Consider the following 23652-nt stretch of genomic DNA (forward strand, 5'->3'; position numbering starts at 1 on the left):
AAACTACATGACACTTCAGTGCTTTCTCCATTTTTCTGCCTTCCCTTCACAATAAAGACATAGATATTGTTACTAGCTCCTTTTTGTTTGACTCAGCCTGTAAAATTTTTCTGCTCTCTAAACCAAGGAATTTTCTGCCTGTTTCTACAATGAGAAAGTATGATTAACCATCAAAATATATCTTTTCCTTCTCCTGCTCCCCTTGTTTCTCTCTGCTTAACCTGGACTTCTATAAATTGCCATACGAGGTCAATGTCTTGTTTGTCTTGTTTATAAACCAATTCCTTTGCTACTCTGAGGAGTCTGTCTGCTTCCTTTCAAGCACTATAAAGCTAGATGTCCCTTAAGAGTAATAATCAAGCTCTTTAATAGTTTTTTCAATAAACAATTTGTAAATGTGTATATTATATACCTCAGATCAATACCACATGACAGACAATCTACAGTAATTTTGTCCACTGATAATCAGCAAACACATTTCTGCACAGACAAACCCAGATGCACTGTATCTGCAGGCATTTCTTCAATTTTGATTCTGGTATTTTTATTCCCAAGCCAGTCTCTAATTGCAGGCAAACTCCTGGATGTCAGAACTTTCTGATAAACAATTTCACACCATATTTGACTTTCTCAAGCAACATAAGAAATCAGGTTGTCAGTTTGAAAGTATCTTTCTTTTTTTTTTCTTTTACATGAATTTTTACTTAATACATTACAAAGCTTTTTCCCCCCTTTTTTTTAACATCTTGTTTCCCAGAATATGGTATATCTTTAAATGCTGTTTACAATCTCATTCCATTACACATAGTCCCTGTTAGATTCATATATGCTCTGTTATTGTATTTATTTGCATGACTTCTCTGAAATATATTACAATTTATTTAGTTTATTGAGTCTAGTCTTTGTACTGTTTAATAGTTTTTCATTATTTCCTGAATAAGCCTGCCTACATTTGTATATCTGTTTCCTTTTTTCTTAGACTATAAACCTTATAGTCTTTTAGACTATAAACTTTATAGTTTTGGGCATTATTTTGTATTATACTCTGACTAGATAGCAACAGATGTGGTTCTGCCCTGTCCTATGACTATAACTAGAAATGAATAATAATATGAACACTGTTGTATATTTCTCATGGAGTCTTATACTCAAGCTTTATTTTATCTATTAATCAGGAAACTGCTTTTCTGTGAAAATTGTGTTTATTTTCTGTTACATTTTAATGATCAACAAGTCACTCCACATTACACATAATTTCTGTCTCCCTAGCTCTGATGCATGCCTTGGTGTTTGGCAATGTGACTGCCATAATTCAGAGGATGTACTCCAGATGGTCCCTTTATCACACAAGAACCAAGGATCTTAAGGATTTTATACGGGTCCATCACCTGCCACAGCAGCTAAAGCAAAGGATGCTTGAATATTTCCAAACTACATGGTCTGTCAATAATGGAATTGATTCCAACGAGGTAACCAAATGAGGGAGGGGGGTGTGTGTTTCATAGTTTTGACTGCTGACTTGGAATGAGCAGGGGATCGTTTTCTGTCTGTGATACTGTGTTTTCTGTGAAATTACATATAAAAAAGAACATGTCTAAAAATACAGTTGTGTTGTTCCAGGAGGGAAATGTTATTGAAGAATCTCTTCTAAGTATGTTAATAATATATATTAAAATATAATATAATTAACTTATATATTAAAAATTCAGAGTCCTTCATAATTTAGAACTGTTGAAGAGACATTCATCAGAAACCTTTAGCATGATACCAGAAAAACTCCAGTGAGCTCTTTACCTTTCACCAAACACACAAAAAAAATCTGTGTTTTTTTTTTCCTGTTTGTTTTTAAGGAAGGGTGATTTTACTGTCCTTTCCTCCCTCCTTCATTTTCTTTTGTGCTTTGCATTCCTGTAAACAACTGGTTTGGCCTGAAAGATATTGTCTGAATGCTTAAGTTATTCATTTCCCTATATTTTTAAATACTGACTAATTTGCAGAAAATGACATGACAGTAAAAAACAAAGGGCAGATTTCTGGCTGTGTCTTTGCTCGCTTGTTCTAAATGACTTATCCAGGTTATGTATTACTATACTGTGGGAGAAATAATATTTTTTCTCTGCTGGAGTGTTATTTGAATGAATTGTTCCCTTCAGAGCTCTTGTTACATCTGTCATTATAAAACTCATTGCCCTCTACACATAAAGTGGAAGCAAGCAGAAAGATTTTGGGTTGAGAACATTTTTTTCCTGATAGACTCTTCTTGTAGTGTGCACAACAACAACAACAACAACAAAATGGGATATTCAACAGCATCCTGGCAACAGAAGGAACCTAGTAAGATCTCCAATGATACAAAAAAAAAAAAAAAAAAAAAAAAAACCACTGATATACTGATATCCAAGCGTTATTAAATTTGGTTAAGGATCAGATTCAGTTTCTGTACCTTCTGTACCTTAATCCCACTGAAAGTCATTGACTATTGTACAAGAGCAGCAGCCTCTGGAGAGACCATCAGTGTTTTATGCTTTGATTCCCCTCCACAAACTATCTTGTCTGAACACAATTGGTCGACCGTTGGCTGACTATGTTGCTCAGGCATGAGATCCCCTCAGACTACAAAGAGCACCGTGGTTGTAGGCTTGCAGCGTGCCTGTCCAGAGCTCTGCCCATAAGCAAGCAGTATACTTTGCTTCAAGGGACTGACTCTTGAAACCACTTCAACATTTTTTAAAAGCCCCACCTGAAATTTTTTGTGGTTAAATACATGTATATATGTATATATACAAATTTGGTCGGCTGTATATTATTCTCAGGAGACATCTCTGAGCAGAAAGATGTTTCTCTTAATTTTGCCATCTTCCAACAGATCTTTTGTAAAATATACAGAGAGATATTATTATGTGTTGGCCAAGCTACAGTAGGAATTTGCCTAGAATTAAAACTAAATAAAAATAAGAAGACCCAAAAATAGGTCTTTCTTTTAGTTTCCATAGGTTCTGGATGTGCATCTTTGTCAGTATTTCTTTCCCACCTCTTCAGTGTCTAATTGCAACACCATAAAAAATAAAGTAATAATAATAAATAATAATAATAATAATAATAATAACAATTTAAAAGTTTAGATGTGAACTATATAGAGGTGGGGTTTTTTTATTTTTGTTTTTGTTTTCTGAGTTAGTTATTCTTCTTCCACAGATTTTACCATACAAAAGGCTTATTCATGAATTTTATATAAACTTTTTAAAGAAAACCTAAACCAAGTTCACTTTTGCTGTTTTTATAGTATATGCTACTGTATACAAAATTATATATCCAGAGAGTATACTTTTGGTCTAACAACTGGGAACTCAAACAAGGTTAAATTGTGCATTTGGGGAGTTCTTCCACAGACCACTGAGATTTTTATTTTATTATTTTCTTTTCTTTTCTTTTATATTTTATTTTATTTTATTTTATATTTTATTTTATTTTATTTTATACTGTATTTTATTTTATTTTATTTTATTTTATTATTTTTTTGCATAAAGACATATTTTTAATCTTTTTTTTTTCCAGGAATTTATCAGTGTTTATCAGTGTAAAGATTTATTAAAACGTAGCACATATTTTCACTCCTATTTCTCTTTCTCTCTCTTTTTCTATTTATTTTTATTTTTTCTTTTGGTGCAGCTTTTAAAAGATTTCCCAGATGAGCTGCGTTCAGATATCACGATGCACTTGAATAAGGAGATTTTGCAGCTCTCTCTTTTTGAGTGTGCCAGCCGCGGTTGCCTCAGGTCTCTGTCTCTGCATATCAAAACCTCCTTCTGTGCTCCTGGGGAATACCTCCTCCGGCAGGGAGATGCCCTGCAAGCGATCTATTTTGTGTGCTCAGGTTCCATGGAAGTCCTGAAGGACAGCACGGTGCTGGCGATTCTCGGTATGCTCACGATCATAGCTTCAAAGAGAAAGAATGGTCCTCCAAAGTAGCCAGCTATGTTAAGATTGATCTTAATGAAAGAGCACAGTCATCCTCAAAATACTAATGATGGCTTAGTGTATTCTAGTAGTCTAATGAGACAGAGAGAAATAATTTATTCTGATTTAAATCTACTATTCATCTATTAGTCTGCTATGGCAATCCCTAAATCTTTTAGTTTAAACTTTTTTATTTTTTTGCCCTACGGAGCTTTAAATATTAATTTTATTTATATATAATATTATTATATATAATAGTATAATATTATATATAATATATATATAATATATATAATATATATATAATATATTATATATAATAATATTATATATATATATATAATAGCATAATATTTTGCTTGTAGTCTTATTATCTTGCACTTATTTTTCTCTCCTTTGTGTGTAAGTAGGTCCTTACTAGCTTTTGATATAATTTGGCACTTTCCACAATATTTGACAGAAGTATTGATACCTCAGAGGACATTTGATATTAGTTCCTAAACAGTTAACAAAAATTAGTGGGCAGTTAGTGTTCCCACTAATGCTGTCAAATGAAAGCAAGCAATATGAGCCCAATCTCATTCTTTAATAAATGCATGTGAACACCACTTGTAGGACAGCCATTTGGTGAAAAGCAAACATTGTTTGCTCTGCTCTGCCAAGAGTTACTTCAAGATAATTCATGCTGCCAGAATTCATCTCAGTATATTAGAACAGAAGAAGGCCAGAAGTTATGTTCTAATAAATTCTGTTTAGTGGTTGTTTGCTAGACGAGTGCTTTGGCTTATCTAATGTCAAGCATCTCTATCTGTAAATTTCAGTGATAGGCTTCAGTCTAATGCCTATTAAAGAGCTTCCCTTTATCTTCAGCTAAAGGACTTGTCTGAGTTAATGTTTATGAAGTGTTCTGATAAAGTAAAATGTAAAATATTACTCTAAATATAAAAGAATTATTTTGTTATGATCTTAATGCTTCTTTAGATTTCAATATATTCTTCTTTCTAATAACCTCTAATATTCTTATAAAGCAGAGTTAAAAAGAACATTTCCTTTATGCTTTCCTTCCTGTTTTGTGGGATTGCACTATAATGCAAGCTTCTGATCTTCTGCAATTACATTTCCTTTATTTTACTAGCATTCATTTGATTGGCCTTTTTTTTTTTTTAATATAAATGTGATACATGTCCTATTTGTTTCATAACTCTTTAATTCCATTAGATTGACAGTCCATATCACTCTAACACTTCTTGTAATTAGGAAGTTTTAGAATGCTTCTATTTTATTGGATCACATAAATCAAAGCTATAAAATGTGGCTTAGACAAAAAACATAAGCTTAAGTATAGCAAGAGGTCAAGACTCACCTCCATTACAATTACAATTTCATTAACAATTTCATTTTCAGACACTTCTGAAAATGTTAATAAGAGCTTCATTTTGTAATGGTAACAATGACAACAAAAAGAAAGATTAGTGGATTTCTGAGAGAAGTGAATGAAATCATAATGCAAAAACATAAACATGATACAATGAAATAATGTTTCATTCCAGTGAGTGGGAGCTTCATCATTTAAACCTAATTAATGCTAGAAGAAGGTGAGTGCATCATACCTGTAGGTCCCAATGAGAAACCGTTTTACTAATTTAATGTAAATTCCAAAGAACAGATTTTTTTTTCTGAAAATGTTGATTACTTGCAGTTCCCAGACAACAATTTTATAACTCTGTCACAATTCTAATTGTGGTGGAATATGTTTTGGTTGCCATTCTCACTAACAAGTAATACAGCAACAGTACAATAAGAGATGATCTGATTAAATACAACTGTTTGGTTCCTCTTTAGACTGTTATGTGATATCTCACAATGAAATTTAAAATTTTTAAAATTTTAAGGAAAAAAAAAATCAACAACATTGATGTATTGTTTGAGCATACATCTTATATTTGTTTACAAATAATAGCCATAAGTGATTGAGAAGATACACGTGAAGAGGAGAAATTCATAATTTTGACTATATGTCCCAGATTTCTTATCACAAATATGTTTCCACTTAAGCCCTTATAAATGAGTGTTCTCCAATTTAAAAAAAAAAAAAAAAAAAAAAAAAAAGAGAGCTACTAACAACCTACATTACTCTGTTTATATAACAAATGTTGTTATTAAAGGTACACTTGTGCTGTAATTCTAATGAATCTTCAGCTTATTAGCTACAGTCTTTGCTACATGATTTTCATTCAAAAGCAAGCATATGTTAGCATATACCAGAGCAAATATAGTGCCCTTCAGACTAATATTATTTCATCAAATGCTGTAACTGCTATCAAATAAAACTGTAACTTTTTTTCCCCAAATTATGTATTCATTATTGATACTAATACTGTTTATATGCCTAAAGAGTTTCTAATTAATATGTTTACAAATAATTTTTTGTAAATTTGAAATATTTTTTTTCCCAAGTCCATACATTCATGGTTAGCAATAGCTAATATTTACCAGCGATCTGCTTATGTAATCAAAGAAATCTAAAAATCAGTGATATTTACAATAAAAAGTAAAAGTAAATTATTTCTTAGATTTACAGTATATCTGATTATGTAAACATTACATCATGTGATGAGCAAACAGAAAATGTATTATTTTGTAATTACTTGAGAATGGTGTGGGAAACGGTGTCAAAAGCCTTACTGAAGTCAAGGTAGATCACATCCACAGCCTTTCCCTCATCCACTAAGCGTGTCACTTTGTCATAGAAGGAGATCAGGTTCATCAAGCAGGACCTGCCTTTCATAAACCCATGCTGACTGGACCTGATCGCCTGGTTGCCCTGTAAGTGCCGCATGATGACACTCTTTAAGAACACTTTCTGTGTAATATCCAGGTAGAATCACATGCTGTGTGCATTTTCAGATTTTACAGTCTTCACTTATTACTCACTAATCTCAGACTAATGTAAGATTAGAAGAGACTTCTGAAAGCCACCCATTCCCAGTCCTGGTTTGAGCCACTTTTGTTCCAGTTGCTCAGAGCTGTCTCTCCTCATGCATTATGTTCTTCTGTCCTTGGTCATCTTCATGACCTTTTCTGGATTTAATCCAGTATGTCAACACTCTGTCTCCTACTTAAAAACCCAAAACTGGACATGATATTCCAGATGTAGTCTGAAAAGTGAAATACAGAGGGTTTCCTGTCACTTCCCTGGAACCTGTTGGCTGTACTCTTACTAACGCTGCCCAGGATGCTCTTGGACCTTCTTTTCTGCAAGGGCACATCGTTAGCTTATGTTCAACTTGTCTATGACAATCCCCATGCTCTTTTCTGAGGAGTTGTTTTCCAGCTGGTCAGACCCCAGCCCATATTGCTGCAGGGACATCTTCCCTCACAGGTTCAGGACTTGGTATTTATTTTTGTTGAACTTCATGAGGTTCTGTCAGACCTTTTCTGCCAGCTTGTTAAGGTCCCCTGAATAACAGCTTTTCCCTGAGTATATCAGTCACTTTCCCCAGTTTGGTGTAGTCCATAAACTCACCAAGAGTGCACTCAATTGCACTGTCCAGGTCTTCAATAAAGACCATCTGCATTAACCTTAGAGGAAGATCTCTGGTTCAATGACTGCTCTTTGGGCATAATACCTCAGATCAGATGCTATGCAAGCTTTTTGCTCTTTATGCTCTTCAACACGTGGTCGGTTGCCCATAAATGAAAATATAATGGCTTACGAATCCAATATTTTTTCTTGGCAGAAGTACTATTGGTCTATATATTTGTTATTACCTTGTACAACTAATATACATCATGAAGTGCAGCTATACAACTATAAGTATCAGAGCTTGCAAAAGTTTTATAATACATATTCTTAGTAAAGGTTTCATTTGAATTGAGGATCTACAATTAATCACGTCATTGTTAAAATGATCTAAAAAGAACAAGCGAGAAATATGGTCTTCAATTTTTGACTTACAAAATTTCACCTGATATTAATTACTCATTTAATATGTTTTTTTTACATATTTACTTGATTGCTCTCTTAAATGAGATATTTACATGTACAGAAATGAGTCTTTGTACCTCCCATTAATTGTATGTAACATTCTTCCTGCAAAAATCAGAGAAAGTCTTTAGATAGCCATACTTGTGAATGTTATTAATTTAAAAATTCATTAGTAACTATGGGTTTTAAATTTAGCAGTTGTTAAACAGAGTTATGATTCAAAACAGTAGTCAAGAATTCATGTTTTCAAGGTGCTTGCTTTCATCTTTTCTTTCAGGTAAAGGAGATTTAATTGGAGCAAACCTATCAATTAGGGATCAAGTTATTAAAACAAATGCAGATGTTAAAGCTCTAACGTACTGTGACCTCCAATGCATTATCCTCAAAGGTCTCTTTGAAGTGCTTGATCTTTACCCAGAGTATGCTCACAAGTTTGTTGAAGACATACAGCATGATCTCACATACAATCTAAGAGAAGGCCATGAAAGTGATGTAAGTATCTTTAAAAGTCTCCGCAGCTATTGTTAATTTTAAGGTGTTTCTCATGCTTTAGCCTGTAATCATAATTTCATCACAGTAAAGAAATAATACATAGATTACATTAAAAGGATCACTTGTTCAATATGTTTGATAATTCAATCATTATCTGTATGAATTGTTGATCAATTGAACAGATCATAAACAGAGAACATGTTCTCTGCTTCTCATTTTTCTATAGAAAACCTCATTTGAGAGAACATACTTCTTTAGTATTTTGTCATTTTTTTTGCTAATGTTTACAAACAATTCACAGTTATATAAGGCATGTGTCCAAAAAAAAGTATTTAACTATACCTTTTCTAGAACCTCATGTGCCAGTCTAATGAACATTGATTGCTTCATATTTAAGAATGTTTTCACATGTTCAAAGTAACAAAGTTTTTTTCTCATCATACTGCAACTGAGAAGTGTTTTTCCATTTCAGTGAGCAACTACATGTGAAAGCTCAAATAACCAACAAGAAATTTCAGATAATGCTTTGCTGAAAGACTTCAGGATAGACTTACCGAAGTATTTTCAAGTATTCAAACTATTGCAAGGCTTAGAAACTTCATGCCTTGTGGGACCGTTATCCTCCATTTAACATAGGCTCACAGTTAACTCAGTGTTATAAAGGGTGGCTCGTTGCTTGGCTAGTCTGTATTGCTTCGTGCTTTTCTGTACGCTGACAAATCTGGGGGTCATCATACCAGCTGCAAACGCATTCAGCTTTTATAAAACCAAGGACAGCTCCTCCCAATTGGAGATGCCTGCATGATGCACAGATTCTCTACTGAGAGCAAACTTACATCAGCTCTGTGAGTGCAGAGAGGTAAAGACCCTCTTCATGCTCACTTTAGAATATGGGATTTAAAGCTCTGAAGGAAATACCAAATAAATTATTGCATTTTAATGAAGAAAACATTTTCAGAATTTATGGATATGCACTGTATTTTCATGGTATAATCTATTATTTTAAAATTAAAGGGGAAAAAAAGAAGATCCAGAGACTGATTAGCATCCAGTGTCACAGGCATATATAAACTGAGAGAACACAAGACAGTTAATATTAGTTTCACTTCCTCCTACATCCTGGAGTTAACTAGGCTATCCACTGGTATTGCTTTTGCAGCAGAACTAATCTTGGTCACGTGCATCTGATTTCTGCTCCAATCATTTTATTTATCAATAAGGATGAACATTAGGTATAGGGCAGCAAAAAATTTTACTAGTACAAAAACAGGGCTCACCAAATGATGAAAGATGCCTATGGCTATAGCAAAGTCTGCCGGGTCAAAAACTTACTTGCTGTGCACACCTAGGAGTGCAGTTCCTAGAAAATACCACATCTTCTATATAAATAACTTGCACACAGAGATAATCTGTTATCTGAGTTATCTGATGGTTTACTCTCACAGAATATTAAGAAGGTTTTCAGAAGTAAAATGTGTGTGCATGAAAACATGACATCTTTTAAATATAGCATTATGTCTTGGGAATGGTGCTATGGGAGAATTTGGCAGCTGTGACACTAAACACCATAAAATAGGGAGATTTTACTTTTGTGTGTGTTTATGTCTTTTTCAGCTTTATAGAAAGTTTTAGGTTTGGAGAGTTTTTCCGTAGTTAAAAAGTAGATTGATTCATTTCAGTAAGTCAGTTTCTCATTCTGTTTTTCCTTGAATGTCTTACATGAATACAATTTTGAAATTGAATGTGAATTTAATGCTTCTGAAAATGGATTAGTAGCAGTATTTAGAGCCAGGTGATCTACAGAGTGAATGATACAGCATGAATTTCCCCACTACAATTTGCCAAGTGCCTTTCAGTCTAGGGTCAGATGAACTACAGATTGAAATAACATGAAATAGCATGACTTTGACAAGTGCCTTTCAGACCTGACCTAAAACCTTATTGCTTTTTTAGTCACAGTCCACCAAAACTGCCTTTGGTTGTAGATTTCCAAACACTTTAAGCCATCATTAAAATGTAATACAGCAGAAAAATGTAGTCTTGGTTATCCATTATCCCCTTCCTTGTGCTGTTTGAACTCTTTACACACAAAACTGAAGAACTTTGAACTGAATTAGAGCTAAGTGGACCAAAAAGTGACAGAAGTAATCATGAGTTTCCTGATCCTAGTGTCAAACCTCCAAATTACGTAACTACCCTACCACACAGAAATTTCTATGAAAAGGGTTTTTGTTTGGTTGGTTTGGTTTCATTTTGTTTTCTTGGCTCATTTGGACATCTAAAAGTGCGTATAGTGATGAGCTCCATCTGCAGTAAAATCCAAGTAAGGTGTAATGGTGGAAAAGGGTCCGGAATTTCCACAGCCGCTTTTCAGTAAAACAAAGAGTTGTAACCATATTTCCTCCCAATATCAAGTAGAAACTGCAGCTATCTGGTTGTAGAAAGATTGAAAAAGTTGTTTAAGTAATTTAAAAGAAAAGCTCAGGGGATTTTAAGTACAGGAGCTGGCAATCATGTAGCTATTTCAGCTTCTAATGAATAAGGGAAACAGATACAAAAATACAGAGATAAAGTTTCAGTGGTTCCTCATAGTAGTACTAAAAACAGAAGTCCTTAAGAGATTTATGAGTATAAACTTTAATGGTTGTGCAATCACACTGTCAGTACTATTATACCATCTTTTTATATATTCACGTCACAGAAAGATGTGAATTAGGAAAAGGCTGTGTTGATTATATGTATTCTGTCCTTTGTTTTCTTTACTGAATTTTGCTGGAGAAGCTCATTCTTGTAAGCATACAAAATTAATTCAGCACAGCTAGGAAAAACTAATTCATTTGGTAGCTGGAGTTGTGATGTAAACACAATTCAGGCATTCTGGTGTTTCAAGCAATTTTTTTAGGGCTGTGACTGACATCATAGTCATGAAATAGTTTGCTAAGTGATAAAGATTTCAGCACCCCCCTCAACTATATATTTTGCATTATATATTACAGATTGTATACAGAGCAGGCAGCTAGAGGACCAGATGCCTGATTTGATAAAGCTAGGCAGTCAGAAGAAGATTCTTACAAGAAGTACAATTATATGAAAGAAACTGGAAATGATTTTGCTATCTGTGAGCCCTGGAAATCTTGCTCTATTATAGAGAGAGACAAATGTTCATAACTCCTAATTATCCTAATTATCTTATGAGAAGCTTAGAATAGGTAAATACTTACACAATATTTTTGTGGGCTAGGTAACCATTTGTTGTTACTATTTCTTTTGTCTACAAAGAAGTGTCTATAGTGTAGGCGTCACGACTCATTAAAAGAAAAAAAAGAAAGAAAAGAAAAAGAAAGAAAAAGAAAAAGAAAAAGAAAAAGAAAAAGAAAAAAAAAGAAAAAGAAAAAGAAAAAGAAAAAGAAAAAGAAAAAGAAAAAGAAAAAGAAAAAGAAAAAGAAAAAGAAAAAGAAAGAAAAGGAAAAAGAGAAAGAGAAAGAGAAAGAGAAAGAGAAAGAGAAAGAGAAAGAGAAAGAGAAAGAGAAAGAGAAAGAGAAAGAGAAAGAGAAAGAGAAAGAGAAAAAGAAAAAGAAAAAGAAAAAGAAAAACACACAAAGGCTGGTTACAGCCAGACTGATGCAAAGTACAAGAGTCCTCCTTGACACCTATGCCATCTCTCAAGTTGTAATGAAGTCCCAAAGGAAGATAAGAAGCATGCAGGCACACGTGTCTTTGACTCACTAGAGCACTATCAATATGTGCCATTTCTAAAAGAAAAGATGACATTCTTGAAGATTAAAAACTCTGTCTTTTTGACATGATTTGTAATTAATAAGAATATTTTTTTTTCTTTAGTAGTTTTAAAAGTACTGTTCTGTCTCTTACCGAGAGCTTCCTTTCTCCCTACCCCCAAAGGAGGAGACACTATTCTCTAAAATGTGAATAATCTCCAAAATAGGGGGAAGGACTGCATTGTTGGAGTCTATCCACAGTGTAAATTAGAGATAATAACAAAGATTGCACTAGAAAAGTGGTATATTCTTCCTCCAGTTGGGAACATTCTTATTACAGCATAGCTCCTTGATAATAAAAATAAGTAAATAGACAAATAAATAGTTTTTAAAAGGCAACCAAAGATTTATTTTTTCCCCCAAATAAAAGGCATTGTCTGACAAATTGGGGCTTAATGCTTGTATTTTGGAGAGGCTGGTATTTAGAATTTTTTTAATTTAATATTTGAGTTGTGTTTTTTTTGTTTGTTTGTTTTTAATATAATGAAGTTCATGTTGCTAATAGCAATACCAAACAAATTACCCTTTTCTGCTGGGAAATCTGGCCAAAACACTTGTTCTTAAAGGTGAAAACAGCTTTAAGCTCTGGAGCATAAAACAGAAGGCACAGTTTCAGAAGAATAGTATCTACAGATTCTACTCTAGGCTGAGTTTTCTGGTTCATTCTAGTAAAGCATTAAGCACATATTTTAAGAGTATAATTCCACTTCATTTCTTAAGTGGTTTATTTCCAGACTTCTCTCTTTTTTTGTGTGTCAACTAGTGGTTTTGGTCCTGTAGGCAAATAAATAGTAATAACAATATAAAAAGATGGATAGAGAAAAAGATATTTTGAGTTCATGCACAAATTTCAGCTGAAAGTCTGCCTGTTCACAGTCTATTTTTCAGCTAGTAGATTGCTTATTTAACATAAATTATTTCTTCATGAAATAATGACCTTTTGGTCATGATTTTTCTAGATATTGTAATATAGCTCTGTTGAATTTATTAATGCGGTTTTCTAATATAGTCAGAGGTGTTACATAGTTGATTATCTATTACTAACCAGCAACGGAGGCAGTTACATTTCTGTTTTTTTTTTAATATATCTTTATTTTCTGCATAGTAAATAGTATTTTGTTTTAAAGAAACAGATCAAAGTTATCCTATTTGCAATTCTATTGCTTTGAAGGAAAAAAAAAATCAGCATGTTTTTATGGAAAGGATTGCTTCTAATTTTGGCAAAGACTGCAAAGTAAGAAAATGTGATAGTAACTTCAGTCACATGATTACTTATTCTTACATTTGACTTTCAGAGCCAAAAAAAAACCCTACAGATTTCTCAGGTATTTATAATAAAACCTATGTATTTAAAAGATTATTTTCTTAAACAGCTATTACTACACTGCTTCACTTAATCATCCACTCCAGAGTAGGTCATAGCTTGTGCATTGCAGAACAATAAAATGTTGCAAAATGCTTTTCATAATAAATACTTTTCATAGAAGATTTACCAAATAATCCCAACTATCTATTTAATGTGGAAGAGGGTTTGGCCATATTACTCATCAGCTGTGTAGAAAGGAGTGGTTTAATTAAGAAAATTTAACAAGCTTTACTTTGACATTTATCAGTGTGGTTTGGTAACTTTGAGGAAAACTTACCATTTTTAAACAAACTTCTGTTTTTTTTTTTAAACAAAATACCTCCAGTTAATCCCTCACCTTTGTCAGTAGCTTGTCTGGCAGATGATCGTGTGCTATTAATGTAGGTGTAACTCACTGGTGTTTACTGCCTGTAGCGTAACAGGTATAAATGCTGCAAAATGAGACACCTCTCAACAGGATTTTTTTTTTTTTTTTTTTTTTGTGTAAAAGCTGTCACAACAGGTAGAATATAGAAGTGAATAAATCACACAGAGCAGCAGAAGTCTAATACTTTACCTGCATTATTATTATGAAAAATAAAGCACCTTAGCTTCCTGCTTACTACCTTCCTTTATAGTCCATGTGTACTTGGCAGCTGCACAGACCAAATTCCTTTTTTCCTATTAGGATGACTTGTCTAAGTCACTGATAGCTCTGCATTTTTTGCTTTCTTCCTGTTGGATACTGTACTTCCATTTCTCCTTTTCATATGATGTGGAGTCTGAAAACCTCTCACCTTCTCAGAGGGTAGAGTATAGGAATGAATGTCCACCTCATACTATCAAAAACTAAAATTGCTTAAAAATCGTAAACATATAATTAACTTTGACACGTCTCCTGATGTGTTCGGTGGAGTAGGTTTTTTAGTTGCCTGTATGCATGGACTGCGGTACAATCAGTGCTACTGTGCAATACTGCTCAGCACTCTTCTACATTTTAAAAGTTTCTCAGATTTTTCTTTCATGCTTCTGGGACTGCCAGGATGCTTTTTTTTTGTTTGTTTGTTTGTTTTACTTTTTTTTTTTTAATCTTTTCTTCTTCTTTGCTTTCCTTCTTCATCTTCCCAGAATAAATACCCCGTTGCAGAACTACACAGCACTCATACAACCTCACTTATGCAGCTCAACTTCTGTATTTCTATGGAACAAGTCATAGAATCATTAAGGTGGAAAAGACCTCCAAGATCATCTGGTCCAACCACCACCAATGCTACTCACCTACCCTACCACCAATATTACCCACTAAACCATGTAACTAAGTACCACATCCAACCTTTCCTTAAACACCTTCAGGGAAGGTGTAGATGCCTTTCTACCTCTACATGCAGATGTAGAAAGGCTTGACCATCTGAGCAAGGAATATAGAGCATTTCATCCGTTTTACATTTCATTCCTGGTTTTAAGTGAGTGAGAAGCAGTTTGGGAATGAGCTTTGTCATCTAACACTCTGCAAGACATTTCACAAATCTCCTACCTGTATTCATGCCACTAAGCATGTTTTGATGGATCTTTGGCTACTTAAGGTGGATACTAGTTTCAGACAGTTGATTCTGTTGCAATACCCACCTCCCTGTGCAGTTTTACAGTTTATCCTCTGCTTTCTCTGCCTGGCAATTACCTGCTGCATTCAGCATGAGAGCAGGGCTGACCTGGAGCTATAGTGCAAGGCAGGTTCCTTTTTGTTGCCTGCTAACTCATAAAGCCTGTTTACTTGCAGTTGTTGATGTACATGATGTGTGGTGCCTTTGAGCCATCAGCTCAATCAGGGCCCCTCAAGACAGTGAGATGGTTATCTCATTATCATGTTTCTAATATATCCTTCACTATGGTACATCACCCAAAAATAAAGTAATAAAGGAACATGTAATTCAAAAAGGATGGGCTGGTATGCCTTTTTTCTTTCAGGCTTTGTGGGCTTCTTATTTTCTTTGCTAGTATCCTCACCTGAAGGTGTTTTTTGTTTGTTTGTTTTTGTTTGTTTGTTTGTTTTTGTTTTGTTTTGTTTTGTTCCTGGTATATTTCAGGCTCCCTTCTATAGCCTTCAGTCATTCTAATATTTTCAAAAATGACAGCATACAGCCACCTATACTCTTCATTTTTGTCTCTCTGATATTCTTCTGATCTGTGATGGTGTTCTAGTTAGTAAATTCATCTTACAACTTATTCATGCAATTCATCATCTTTTCTATTATTTAATTTTTTCATTACTTCTTGCATTTTTTATAAATCTTCAACTTTAAGCCTGAAACAAATAGAGGAAGGGCTGTAAGGATGAATCCTGCAAGATGTTGAAGAGGCTGAAGGGGAAGAGAGAAAAATAATCCATTTAGTTTTGTCTGGGACTACATTACATATACGTGAGCCATCTCAAAATGTCAAGCCTTTTGGCTTTCTCTTACTCCCGTGAATGGGCTAAGGGAAAGAAATTATGATAATTATTTATACATTATTTATAACAATACAATTAAATGCATGTATATAATTAATTTTTCATAATTGCATATTTCTAGACAAATACAAACAATTTTCATTGTAATTAGATTTTAAATTTAAATGAGGGGAAAAACTACGTCTAATTTTATCTTTTGAGTCATTTTGAACACTCTCCGTTCTCATTCATTTCACTTCCTGGGATTATTGCATTCTGCATCAGATTATAAAGCTTAACCAGAGGTTTACATGTTGAAAAAAAAAAATCCATGCTAGAAAAGCAGCTTATTGATGTTTTTAGACAGTGGTATGAAGCGAGTATAAAACAGTGTCAAACAGAGTTTTAGCCAGGAAATGCTCCTGTCTTTCAAAGAGTATTGACTTGGAAGTTAACCATATTTCTATTTTAGTTACAAAGCCATGCTAGATGACAACACTTTTTCTAATATGCTTCACTATGCCTTAAGACAATATGATAATGCTAACTTTTATAATTTTTCTGCATGGTATTTCTACATGGGAAAAAATGAGGAAAAGCATCTTAATGTGTCTTATATCTTACACTGGTATGATTTTATTTGGTTGGTTGGTTTGCTTTGAGTTTGTTTGTTTGTTTGCTTTTTTCCCATAGTTGCTTTTATTTTACATTGATCTAGCAACAACCAGAAAATAGCCTCAAATTCTGAAGGATTCTTACAGTAACTAACCTATCTTTTTATAATTTAGTTAAGACTAATTTACGAAGGAAAGGAAAATACTGCAATTTTTTTTTCTCTAAGAACGTGTCCTGAAGGTGCAGACTACGTGGAGATATAATGAGCATGACAGGAAGGCTTGTATGGAAAAGTTCCTATAAGACAGAAATGTGTGAAATTAAATATGATCTAGTCTTTGAGCAAACTGTATATAATCAGTGCAACTTATGTGTCAGGTACGCATTCTTATGGAGACAAGCACCCATTCTCAATTTTATTCAGTTGGTAGCATTTTTAGTGTAAATTTTAAAGATCATAGATTTGTATAATAGATGAGGGAAGGAACCTCTGAAGATCAGCTACACACACTGCTCTGCTCAAAGATATGAAAAGATACAAAAATGAAAAAGCAATCATTTATGTACAAATGTGATCTAAAATTTTACTGTTATAAAAATAAATATTGGATAATTTTTTTTAACCTATACTTTCACTTAGTAAAACCAGAGCTATAGAAACTACCTACACAAGTGTAACTAGAGTCCTGTTGAAAGTGCAGCTCCTACCTAAATCATATAGATCCATATAGATCATTTTTAATGACTACACTAAGAAATATATAACTACAGTATATGCATATATACAGTATAGTATACACAGTGCAGTACTGCCTATATAGTAAGTATTCAGGGGTGGGCTCCATTGGTGATCATGCTGGGGGATTAGGAAAAGAGTAGAAATAAATTTAGCAGAAAACAAAAGTTTATTTTACAGTTTATTTATTTTATATTACAACTATATGTTGGATGTTCCCTGTGTCCATTGCTATTTCATACCTTCTCAGGTAAGCCTATTCTGTGAATGGATCTGAAAAATCATCTGAAATGTTTTATTTTCAAATGAGCAATTGACATATTTTCCTCGTTTTTGTGGACTGATGAATGACATGTAGGAGATGATAGTTGAGTATTGACTTTTTTTTTTTTTTGTAGTCTGTTGTGTCCTGTGGTATTTCTATGAAAAGCATTAATTTATTGCATGCAGTAATCTGAGCAAGAACTGCATTAACATCTTAAGGTGATACTGTTCTTTTGGAGATACTGCTGTATGTAGAAAATTAAGGTTACCTCCAAACTACATAAAAGACAGATTTATGAACTATTTAAAAGTCTCAGTCCCAGTAGGAACACTACAACCCAGCAGAATACCAATCTAAACCCTAAGAAGAATTTATGGATGTAGATTTTGATTACTAGGTTCTATGTTTGATCTAAATAGCAAAGCTTATTGATTACTTAAGTGTTATCACTTATAGAATGACAGCAAATACATAGGGTAAAAGGGAATGAGTGAATCCTTTTGGTTGCAAAGTACTGTGCTATTAATTAGTCAGCTTTGGTTTTGGTCACTGGCTGTTTCCTCTGCCCTGTCTGAAATCATATCTATGTTATCTCTAGAATTGTTTCTAGGCTTATTTTACAGATCTGTATAGATTTATAGTCTTCATATTTATAGTTGCAGAGATTATGCAATCCATTAGAAATAGTAAAGACACAGATGGATCCTTTTCTTGGGAAGCTTTGGCTTTGGAACCTTTCTGCAGAGCCTTATGCTATGAAACTACTATTTTGTAGATGGTGCTAGAAATAGTATTGGAATTGATCTTATTTTCAGGCCAAACACATTTTTAATCAAATTTCTGCTGGATTTTGTTTTGTTCTCCTGAGCTATCCTTTTTCCCCTGTGGGTTGTGACTGCATGAAGCAGTCAGCTAAGTGGGCTTAAGGCTGAAGCCCAGACTCTTATTCTTGTTTCCAGGCTATTTATTGTGAAATTTACAGGCAGAATGACTAGTTTATATGGCAGAAAGATAGCATTGGCAAGAATGTGAGGAGTTGAATGGGTATATAGGACCAGTGGAGATGCACTGAAAATCACTGGAGTCTTGAAAGACCACAGACATCAGTTTTTGGTGTTGGACAGGAACGTAATGAGATTCAGGGTTAATAAAATTTCCACAAAGCTGTTCAGACGTCCTTATGTTTTTCTTTTCAACACACTTATAAAGATAGATAGACCAAATAAGTTTTTGCTCAGAAAAAAATAAATTGAATAAAATTAAATAAACAAATATATCCTAACCTGAAGATACAAATTGTTTTAATGGGTTTGATATTGTCACGATTAGATAACTAGCAATCCTGTACAATGTGAAGTGTGTTAAATCATGTTTTTCCAACAGTTAAAGATTTTACATAGCCATTCTCCAGAGCTCCCCTTAACACAGAACAGAGAAAGAAAGGCTGTAATGTTCAGCAAATCTACAGAACTCAGGTATTAAGTCACTTACCCTACTTTTCCTTTTTTTTTTTTTTTTCTTTGAAAACTGAAGTTGTTTTTTGTTGTTTTTTTTCTTTGTTTCTTTGTTTGTTTTTTGTTTTTTACTTCTTCAATGTCTACGTTATCTTAGTTTCTAAGCTATTTAGAAATTCATGATTAATAAAGCTGCCAAGAGTTCTAAAATACTACACACTCTTTTCTGTATTATGGGTCCATATGAAACACAAATTGCATCTCAGGGGAAGGAAATTATGGTCGCTCTCTTACTTAACAAATTTATATACTTGGACTTCTGCTGATTTCTTTATATGCCAGGACATGACTTCTTGCCCTTTTAAACCTTCTGGGAGAATTGACTAGAGGTTAACGTACTCAACAAACAACCTTCCAAAAAGTTAAATATTCATTATTAAGGAGAAAAGTTTCTGAGGATGAAAAAAAAGAAAAGGTTTTAAAATAAGTAAAAAGATTATACCTGTCCCTGCCTTACTCTTTGTAAGGTTGACCCTGAAAGCCAGACAACTCTGAGCTTTCTTAAAAGCTCTCCCCAGATATGTTGCTGTCCTCAACACTCATCCCACTGATCTGGGCTGCCAAAACAGCTGGGCAGCTTTGGGGGTGTTTGGAAATAGGCAGTTGGTAGGTTAAAAAAAAATTGTTAGGAGAATATTTTTCAAGATCCACTGTATTGTCTTCATCTTTGGTTTTTAAGAGCCTGCCTGAAGTTAGATACACTTGTTTTTATAAGTAGTATGAAGTTTTATTTAAACATAAAAATAACATTGGGAACTTAGAATCAACATTTTCACAATTTCTACAACCTGACCTTGAGTCTAATCAGATAGATCCATAGAACCAGTCCTGCAAACATTTATGAGTCTGTCTGGACTCTTCAAGTTGAATGAGGCTAGGCATATACCTGACTATTTTAAAGAAGAGGAAGATTTTTGAGTTTTATTGCTCTGAAAGATGTTAGCATTCATTGTAATTTCTATTGATATTATGTAAATCTTTACATGCATGTAATCTAGCAGTAGGAATATTGAAAATTTTTCTCCACTGTATCTTTTGTCTGCAGTAATCTGTAAGCTTTTCCAGAAGTGCAGACTGCCAGAACAATGTACAAGCAGTGCCAGGTCTATTGTCCATTTTAACAGTTCTTCCTTTTGTCTTCGTCTGGCCTTATTAACAGTCTCTTCCTGATTTTGTTGTGTGAATTTTTGTTGTGGTGGTGGTGGTGGTGGTGTTTTTGTTTTGTTTGTTTAAATTAGCACATGGTTTGCTATGAAAGACGTGTATCAGAGCAGAATGGGATACTACTTTCTTATCCCTGTTTTGGGGAGGGGGGAGAGGGAGGTATGAATATAGAAGTAAAAAATGACAAATTATACCAACCACATTTACTGTCTACTCAATTCTTGATTTGGGGCAGGAGATAAAGAGGTTACTTTTTGTGTCAGTGACAGATTTTATATTTTGAACAAGAAACAGAGTAGATCCTGCCAATCAAAGTATCTTTAAATATTTTTGCTAATGACTGAAGTGAAATTAACCTCCAAGTTTTAAAGAAATATACGAAAATTAGAATTCTAACAACTTCTGCTAAACGTAGAAAGCTCATGTGAGAAATTTGAATGCAATTAAGTATGCTTTTTCAAAAAAAAAGACTTATCAAAAGCTAACCATTAACAGTCTGTTATTAAAATCTTGGGCTAGCTTCACAGGCTATTATAATTTGTTCAAAATATATGAATGATTTAGGATAAGGACTTAACAGAAGACTGAGGAGCTCATAGCAATTCACAGTATTTGGTCACATAGAATAAAGTACTGTTGGCAGATCTGTTGTTCAACTTTTGCTTTTAATTCAGTATACATTCTGTGCTGTAAGTAGGATCAGAGAATGCTGAAAACATCTGCTTCCACAAAAATATGTCATCTTTATCTTTCCATTAAGCAAGGAAAAGAGATAAGAAGGAATCTGAGAAAAATACAGGAAAAATCTGATGAGGTAACTCTAGAAACTATTATTAAAAAGGGAGATAGGGAGGAGTGTTGAGTTTCACAGTAAATGTGGATATAAAAACATCATATTTAACCTAAGAGATTCTTTAAGAGACACTAACTCTTGTGATTTAAAGGATTTGTGATAGTTCATTGAAAAATTTCCTGATTATGGAGAACTGAGGCCTGAACACATGTGAGGCATTAGGCTTTTCAGTGGTATGTTAATCCCTTATTATGTATTTGTATCTTTTCCATTGCCATACAGTAAGTTTCCAAGGAATAGAACATATGGCATGTGTTCTACCCCTCCACCCCCCATATTGTCAGTGCTTCTAAATGTGTTTGTGTTTGTGTTTGTTTTTTTCTGCTTCCAAATGCTGACTAAGAACATTAGTATTCTAGTTCAATTTCAAATCCTTTCCTGAAAATGTATTTTATCCTTTTGACCCCTCGGATACAAAGCATTATTCAAATGGTTTAGGACTCAAGTCTTGCAAGCAAATCAGTAAAATTACATTTCTATTTTGTTCCTCCTTCTCATGAAGGCAATAAGAATCAAGGCAGTAAAAGCTGATAATACTCTTTTGAACAACCAAAATACAAAATTACTTACCTGGACATTTAATACATTAACACCAAATTTAGCCGCATCTCTATATTTCTGGTTTTAGGGCTTTATAATTTGAATTCATCTTGAATTGTTGTATAGCTAACGACTTGGTTTGACTACATCTCCCTATAAAGATTCTTCTATTAAAGACTACTGTCTCTTGACCCTGGAAAAACCTTTAGATCACTGGCTTTTGACAGCAAACCACTAGTGTTTGCAGCTGTGAAAATGCTCTTTTTCTGCTTGTAATAAGCAATTATAAAGACTACTAAATCTTTAAGCTGTCTATATTAACATATTAAACAAGTACAAGACCATAGATTTCAGACTATGTACATGGAAGAATTTGTTACGATTCTGCTTGTGATGCATGATCTATTATAGTTTTATCTTTTGAAATTAACTTTAATAACTGGTTTTGCAAGACACCAGAGCTGAAATTAAAAATTGAATTAGACCCTTAGAGTATTTCACACAGCTCATGTTAACATTGAACATCGGTCTTTTTTTTTTTTCCTTGCACATAATAGGAAAAATACTTGTATTTTATTTCAGCTGCCTTTACTCTTTAACAGTTTCAGTTCTTCGTAAAAGATAAGAATATGAGCTATTTTTCATCCTCTTTCTTTTTACATTAAATAATAATAATAATAATAATAAACATTTTAAACAAGGTACACCTAAACAAGGTACACAAGTGCGTTACCCTAAAGAAAAAGTTTTAACAGACAATTCCTCGTAATTATTTACTCTACAATGTATTTACAGATATAAAGCTATGTGAATGGTGAAGTCTTTCAATTTACTGCCTTTTACTGCCTGCTGTTTTTTTTTGTTTGTTTGTTTGTTTTCTATGTTCTTCTGATGATCTTCACTTTTTCTCTTACAGAACAATATTTTTGCAGGAAGGGAAAGAGAAGGGAGTTACTGGTAGAGTTTTAAAAGCCTAACTCTCAAGGATTGTGCCTGGTCACAGTTAAATTAGTTTCATGAGCTTTCAACTACTAGGATGTAAAGTCCAGGAGCCTATTTTTACTTGGACATGATATGATGCACAAGCAATAAATGTGGTTGTAGTGTATTAATACAGTGCTGGAGCTGAAAGCCCAGATGAAAGACCCCAGCAGGTCTGTTTGAACACCAGCAGAACACCAGGAGTCAGCAATATAGTAATTTCTTTGTGTCTATTTCCAAGTCACAAAATCAGAATTAACAGTTCTGCTCAGAAGAAAAAAAAAAAAGTCAAGTTAGGAGAGATCTTCACCCACATTACAAAGTACAAATGAAAAGTCCCTTCTAAACTCTTGAGAAGGCAAATTCATACTTTCTGAGATCTTTTTTGTTAAGCTGCTAATATTTGGGATTGGCTTGGAGTTTTAATTAAGGCTGCTATTTAACATTCATACTGCACCTGTGCCTAGATGCCAAACAAACCAAGGCCCCAAAGTTCTGGGCAGAATTGTAAATTAATCCATGTGAACATATGTGCAAAGTGGGCCATTAGTACTTCCTAAGTCTGATTTTTTTATATATATTTTTTTAACTTTAATATATTAATACCCTTCCAGTTTACTGTTCTCATGAATCTTGAAGGAAACGATCTTTCTTCAATTGGTATAGATTACAGTGCAGGTTGGGAGATGGCAGTATCTGAGGTCTGCTTCTCAGCTAATATCAAGTAGCACTTTTTCTAACTCAGGAAGAGCACAGCAGTTATTTTATTTACATAGCCTAGTTATTGCAGTTTTTCTGTTTGGCAGTTATTAGAGTGTTATTGCTAAATTTATTGATACACCTGCTACTGACTTGGCAGTTGAGGAGTAGGATTTCTGCTTATGCAAAATTAAATATGTAGTCATATGCTATACCATTACAAACGCCTTCACTTTTATGAGCAATTGCAGAGATTTTTTTTCAAAAACTGTACCTGACACCTGTGTATTTGGGAAGCC

General features: G+C 33.6%; 1 protein-coding gene across 1 annotated transcript in view; it reads left to right on the forward strand.

The window, feature by feature from the left end:
• The window catches only part of KCNH8 (potassium voltage-gated channel subfamily H member 8), a 185284-nt gene that overhangs the window by 143483 nt on the left and 18149 nt on the right, over positions 1–23652 (forward strand). The window contains exons 9-11 of the mRNA XM_035556484.1: positions 1270–1469; positions 3670–3919; positions 8223–8437. Of these exons, the coding sequence (XP_035412377.1) occupies positions 1270–1469; positions 3670–3919; positions 8223–8437 (665 nt within the window). The remainder of the gene's footprint in view (positions 1–1269; positions 1470–3669; positions 3920–8222; positions 8438–23652) is intronic.

This window comes from Cygnus atratus, chromosome 2 (genome assembly GCF_013377495.2).
Source record: "Cygnus atratus isolate AKBS03 ecotype Queensland, Australia chromosome 2, CAtr_DNAZoo_HiC_assembly, whole genome shotgun sequence".
Taxonomy (NCBI): Eukaryota; Metazoa; Chordata; class Aves; order Anseriformes; family Anatidae; genus Cygnus; species Cygnus atratus.